Source organism: Colobus angolensis, unplaced genomic scaffold (assembly GCF_000951035.1).
Source record: "Colobus angolensis palliatus isolate OR3802 unplaced genomic scaffold, Cang.pa_1.0 Scaffold22, whole genome shotgun sequence".
Lineage (NCBI taxonomy): Eukaryota > Metazoa > Chordata > Mammalia > Primates > Cercopithecidae > Colobus > Colobus angolensis.
Window position 1 is genome coordinate 2,986,480 of NW_012115377.1, and position 6,121 is coordinate 2,992,600.

The 6,121-nt window shown below is 64.4% G+C and overlaps 2 protein-coding genes across 6 annotated transcripts in view; one reads left to right on the forward strand and one right to left on the reverse strand.

The window, feature by feature from the left end:
- The window catches only part of RPL36 (ribosomal protein L36), a 1,534-nt gene extending 1,019 nt beyond the window's left edge, over nucleotides 1-515 (forward strand). The window contains exons 3-4 of the mRNA XM_011943500.1: nucleotides 1-105; nucleotides 184-515. The exon at nucleotides 1-105 is cut by the window's left edge and continues 31 nt beyond it. Coding sequence (XP_011798890.1) covers nucleotides 1-105; nucleotides 184-273 — 195 coding nt within the window. The 3' untranslated portion in view covers nucleotides 274-515. The remainder of the gene's footprint in view (nucleotides 106-183) is intronic.
- LONP1 (lon peptidase 1, mitochondrial) overlaps nucleotides 472-6,121 on the reverse strand; it is a 30,680-nt gene continuing 25,030 nt past the window's right edge. For all 5 annotated transcript variants that reach the window (XM_011943499.1, XM_011943497.1, XM_011943496.1 and 2 more), the window contains 8 exons: nucleotides 5,178-5,265; nucleotides 4,735-4,857; nucleotides 4,541-4,657; nucleotides 3,204-3,344; nucleotides 2,938-3,103; nucleotides 2,091-2,308; nucleotides 1,845-2,009; nucleotides 472-855 (listed from right to left, as the gene is read on the reverse strand). In XM_011943499.1, the coding sequence (XP_011798889.1) occupies nucleotides 673-855; nucleotides 1,845-2,009; nucleotides 2,091-2,308; nucleotides 2,938-3,103; nucleotides 3,204-3,344; nucleotides 4,541-4,657; nucleotides 4,735-4,857; nucleotides 5,178-5,265 (1,201 nt within the window). In that variant the 3' untranslated portion in view covers nucleotides 472-672. The remainder of the gene's footprint in view (nucleotides 856-1,844; nucleotides 2,010-2,090; nucleotides 2,309-2,937; nucleotides 3,104-3,203; nucleotides 3,345-4,540; nucleotides 4,658-4,734; nucleotides 4,858-5,177; nucleotides 5,266-6,121) is intronic.

Here is a 6,121-nt window from a genome sequence, read left to right on the forward strand (position 1 = left end):
GACATGATTCGGGAGGTGTGTGGCTTTGCCCCGTACGAGCGGCGCGCCATGGAGTTACTGAAGGTCTCCAAGGACAAACGGGCCCTCAAGTTTATCAAGAAAAGGGTAGGTGGGCGCTGCCGGCCGAGGGGCGGGATGGGATGGGAGTTGGGGTCGGCCTGACTGCGGCCTCGTCCCTGGCAGGTGGGGACGCACATCCGCGCCAAGAGGAAGCGGGAGGAGCTGAGCAACGTGTTAGCCGCTATGAGGAAAGCTGCTGCCAAGAAAGACTGAGCCCCTTCCCCTGGCTTCTCCCTGAAATAAAGAACAGCTTGACACGAGCCCTGGCTCTGCTGCTGTCCGTGGGTGGTGGGGTTGTCCGCCGTCCCCTCTGGTGCCTACCCTGAGCCACACCCTCTGCAGGTGCTGCCTGGCCGCGAATCAAAAGCCCTGGCCCACCCACCCTTCCTGGGGCAGATGAGGAAGCCGCCATACTGGAAATGACTTTAATCATTAAATAGATAGTTTCTGTGCCAGACACTGATTAAGCCGATTGAGGTCCCTGGGATCTGGGTCACTGAACCGAGCGCTCGCTCCATGGCTCCGCTGCCAGGCCCGGGCGCAATCCCGGCAGCGCTCAGTTCCAGCCCAGACAGGGCCTGACATCCGCCGCCTGCAGTCCGGGGGCGGCCGTCACCGCTCCACGGCCAGCACCTCTGCCTCTGCCTGCTCGTCCGGGAAGGCGATGTCAAAGATCTCCCGGTAGTGCTCCACGAAGTGCACCTCCAGGCCCTCGGTGATGAAGGCTGCCAGGTCGTAGAAGTCCTTCTTGTTCTCGGCTGGCAGGACAATGCACGTCACCCCTGCGCGCTTGGCCTGGGGGCAGAGTCACGGTCAGCCCTGCCTGGGCCTGTGGGAGGGCAGCAAATGTGCTGTCCTCCAGGAAGGAAAGGGCTTCTAAACAGTAACTCATGAAACCCAACAGGATCCCCATCCCCGGCGGGGAAACAGGCCCAAGGCAAACCATTGGCCTTGGCTCCGACAGCCTGAGAGCAGGAGCCAGGGCCTCCCCACCCATGGGAACAGTCTTAGGGCTCTGGATGAGCCACACCCCCACGGCCTCACATGCAGGGGTCAGGCACAGTGTCTGGGGCCTGAACACGGGCCTGTGAGCATCTCCATCTGAGCCCGGCCTGCTCTGCCCCCAGGCCCTGCCGCACCCCTCCCCACCTCCGGAGGCTACACAGGTCTGCCGGGCACAGCCCCTTAAAAGGACAGCAGTTGCCACTGTCACTGCACACTGCCTCCAGGAACAGTAAGCCTCCCAATCTGCCCCACCCTTGATCTAGGGAGTTTGTGCCTGGTGTCCACGTGGAAGTGGTCATGGCCACTTGACCATGCCTCCCTCATAGTGGCAGATCCTGGCTGACTCCACCAGGCTTCCTACACACACGGCAGGTGTGGTCCAGGCCGGGGACAGGCAGGGCCAGGAGGGAAGAGCGGGGACAGTGGCATTCCAACCTGCTCAGCACCCTAAGAAGAGGCCAGCCCCTGGGCCGGGGTTCCAAACTCCCTACACCAAAAATGCCTAAACCTTGTCCCCATCTCCAGCCTCCGCCTTGCTGCTGGGCTGCCTGGGAAAGGAAGCAGGAGCCACGCCCCCCGTCCCTCTGCTGGGGAAGCCAGTGGAGGCGCTGGTGGAGAAGGCAGCTAGGGCGGTCAGCTCCAGGCCAGAGAAACCTGAGTCCAAAGCCCAGCACTTCCCTCTTTCTTGGCCCACACAGAGGCTGCATGGTGGGAACTGGGCCTGTCCCGTGGTGGTGTGGGCCCTGCCAGTGCTGTGGGGCAGGCACAAGGACACTCACCGCAATGGTCTTCTCCTTGATGCCGCCAACAGGCAGGATCTTGCCCGTGAGGGAGACCTCCCCAGTCATGGCCAGGTTCTGCCGGACGGGCCTGCCCATGGCCAGGGACAGCAGGGCCGTGACGATGGTGCAGCCTGCACTCGGGCCGTCCTTGGGGGTAGCGCCCTGGGGGGGTGTGGGGAAAGCGGGTGAGTAGGTGGCCAGAGGCCCAGGGGCGGGGCGGGGCGGGGCGGGCGGCGCGGTTACCTCGGGCACATGCAGGTGGATGTGTGAGGTCACCAGGTAGTCGTTGGCAGGGGCGTGCTGCATGAGGAAGGCCCTGGCGAAGGTGTAGGCTATGCGGGCGCTCTCCTTCATCACCTCCCCCAGCTGGCCTGTCACCTCCAGGCTGCCGTCCTTGTCACCCTTGGCGTCCTTGTCCTGTGGCCGCCTCAGGGATGTCTCCACAAACAGTGTGGAGCCTCCTGGAATGGGTGTGCAGCTGTGAACACGGGAGGCCTCAGAGTCCGGGCTGGCGCTCGCTGCACCCCTCGGGGCCACCCTGACCACTCCTGCCCCAGCTCAGCATCTTGGTGCCCCTGGGCAGGGGCTGTGTCCCATCAGGAGCCAACACCGGCCTCCACCTTTGCTGCGTTGCAGGTTCCTGGCTCTCTACGCTCCACAGGGCAGCCCCCAGCAGCTGCCAGCCACAGAGGATACCCCCGGGGCTACAAGGACCCCAGCTACTGATGCCCTGCCCAGAGACACAAGCCCCTCTCCAGCCCCTCCCGCACCGCCCCCTTTGCCCTCTCGCCTCCTTGTGTGGTGGCCCCAAGGCCCATCTGGATGAGCTCATGCTGAGGGACCCCTTGTCCCCACCTGTAAGCCTATCAGTGTCACCCAAATCCGTAAGGCCCACGGTGTGCTGCCACCCGTGTGCTCACAGCCTTCCCCTCCATCAGCCCCAGATGCCCTGGGCTGCCCACACACCGCCCCCAGCCAGAGGCGGTCCCGAGCCACCAGCGGCCAACTGCACAGGTGTGCAAGGTGGGACCTGCTTGTTCTTGGGTCGAAATGGGAATGGCTTGGGATCTCCTCCCGCCACTACACTCACCCATGGCGGTCCAGGCCAGCCCCATGACCACGCCGGGCGGCGTCACGTCGTACATGCGCTCCACAGTGAACACGGGCTTCCCCACGAAGTCCTGGAGGTTCTCGGGCGTCACCTCCACGGACTCGGCCTCGCCGCTGACGATCTTGTAGGCCGATTTCCGCAACACCTGGGCAATAAGGCAGCATGATGGGGATGGGAAGATGGGGTGATGAGCACGGGATGGTGGGGTGGGCGGCAGGTGCCGGGACGACGGGGCGGCCGCTCACCTTCTCCACTTGCTTCTGCAGGTTGCGGACGCCGCTCTCGCGGCAGTACTGCTTGATGAGCAGTGTCAGCACGTCCGACGACAGCTTGGCCTTGCTCTCATCCAGGCCACACAGAGCGCGGGCCTGGGGCACCAGGTAGCGCTGCAAGGGCGGCCGTCAGGGTTGGGTCTGGAGGGACCTTGCCCACCAGCTCAGTCCAGAACCTGGGAGCCAGTGACTTTCCCATGGCCCCCAGACCCTGGCCTGGAAACGAGGTCCCTGATGGTGAAACCAGGACCTGGACACATGGCCCTGCCACCCGCCATGCCCAGAGGCCCAAGGCCTTTGCCTGTGCTGCGTCCTCTGCTTGGATCCACTTTCTATTCCCCAATGGCATCTTAGATACCACTTCCTCCAGGAAGGCCTCCTGGTTGTCTCTGGGCTGGCCCCATACACAGACCAAGAGCCTGTAGGGTAGCTGACTGGTTACGTGGCTATTGCCCTCAGCACATGAGAAGGGGGACTGGGTCGTGGGCTCCAGGGTGAGCGACAGCCCCACACAATTCTTGCCATAGTTCTGAGCTCTAACGGCATGCGGGGAGGGCATCTGTGAGATGGACAGAGCCATGCAGGCCACTCTACATTTGCCACTAATACTGGGGGGCATTCCTGATGCCCTGAGGGGTCCCCATGCCTCCCGGTCCTGTCCCAAGGAACTACAGACCCGCCCCTTGGGGAAGTCAGGCTGGGAGGTGGACCCAGCAGTGGGCGTTGAAGCCCCCAGGGGACACGAGGATGCTGGAAGGCCTCAGGGGCCGGGACCAGTGCCCATCACTGGCTGTCAGAGGGCTCCCAGGGGAGAAATGCACTTTCCAGAAAGAAAACCCATCAGGAATACGGGACCCCCACCTCCCCCGCAGAATCAGACCCCACATGCTCCTCACTGAAACCACTCCTCCCCCAAGCCTCATTCCCGGGGAGGGGACCACAAGCCCCACTGCTTCCGGGCTGCCAGAACCCTTCCCTACACTCTGGGTCGGGGGGGGCCCAGCCCTGGGGCAGCCTGGAGGCCCCGGGAGACGGAGTGTGTGTGCACTGACAGCTGATGGCCGTGTGGCCTGATGGTGGTGGGCGGTGTTTTGGACAGTCCCAGGCCCTAAACCCCGTGCCCGCTTGTGCCACCGCACGGCTGCTCCCAAGCGTCTGGTGTCTCTCGGGGCCGCATCTGCTCCTCTGGGCTACAGGTCCCTCCTGTCTGTCCTGGGTCCGGGAACTCCCAGCGGCACGGCCTCCGCAGGCTCTGGGGGACACCCCCTGCTCCGGGGACGAAGACAGTGGTGGGGAGGGTCTGGGCTTACCTCTGCGATGGCCAGCTTCTCCTGGGCCACGTAGCCCGACACATTGATCATCTCCATGCGGTCTCGGAGCGGCTCGGGGATGGTGTCCGTGACGTTGGCCGTGCAGATGAACAGCACCTGGGGGAGGCGGCAAGGTGCTGGGGGACTGGCCGCTCCCCCTCCCCCCAAGCCCAGGCCCCGGACGGGCCCCCCACCTTGGACAAGTCCACGGGCACGTCCAGATAGTGGTCCAGGAAGTTGGCGTTCTGCTCTGGATCCAGCAGCTCCAGCAGCGCCGACGAGGGGTCCCCCTGGTAGCCCCGACCAATCTTGTCCACCTGGGGCAGCAGACACCAGGTGGTGGCTCTCGCCATGTCCCTGGCCAGCCACCCAGTGGGGAGACCCCAGGGTCGGGGCTGGAGACGCCCCCTGAGCGCAGCACCCACACCCTGCCTTGGACGGGCAGCCTGCTGGGCATGGCTGTGGGTGGGAGGGAGCCGTCCGTGCCATCAGCTCCAGCGTCACGGCAATGGCACCTGAGTTGACCTAGGGATCCTGGGGCCCGGAGGGCTCTGGGCTTCATCTTGCACATGGCCTTGCCTGGTCAGGGCTGCCTGGGACTCTGGGTTAGGAAGGCTCAGGGCCTCTCCGCACGCACCTCGTCAATGAGGATCAGGGGATTCTCCGTCTTGGTCTTCTTCAGACACTGGATGATTTTCCCGGGCATGGCGCCCACGTAGGTCCGCCTGCGGGTGCACAGCAGGGTCAGAGGCCACTCGGTAGCCTGGCTTGGCCACGACACTGCCGTGCACCCTCCAGGGCCACGGGGGAGAGGCCATCTGGACGCCCAGGAGACATGGCCGCAATGCGGGGGCAGGAGGGACACGCTGGTAGCCACCAGATGTGTGGCACTTACAGGCATGCTGGTCACTTGCCCCGATTTGCTCTGTGCTCGTGAGAGCTGGGGAGCACGGGGACATCCCCCCAGCTCAGATTCTGGGGTCACCGATTCAAAGCCAGATCTCCCTCAGTTCCATCGCTCAGCTGGCCCCTCCTACCCTTGGTGAAAGCCAGCCAGGTGCTGGCAGCAGAAGGCCCCCCACGCCTCACTGCGGGATGCCAGGCACGCCCCAGCCCTTGAGGGCTCCGGTGACAAGAGTCATGGCCAGCACTGGCTCTCAGGAGGGCTTCCTGCAAGCTCCATGCTCTGCCCCAGCACAGGGGCCCAGCACGTGGCAGGGACAGACAGAAGAGTCACAGGCCCCACGAGAGGCAGTGAGGAAGGCTCCGTCTGCGGGATGAAGACACGGGGGCAGGGACAGAGGGACGCCACTGGGATGTGTGTGCCACTTTAAGTGCGGGGGTAAGGAGTGTCTTAGGGAGAGGCCCCGAGCAACGCAGATAAGGAGGGAGTCACGCGGGGGTCTTCCAGGCCCAGGACACAGCCCGCACAAAGGCCGAGACAGGACCACGCCTGGTGTGTTGGAAGAACAGCGAGGAGGCCGTAAGGCTGAGCAGAGGGAGGAGGGAGAGAGGGACCAGAGGGGAAAGAGGGAGGAGGGAGAGAGGGACGAGAGGGGGAAGAGGGAGGAGGGGAAGAGG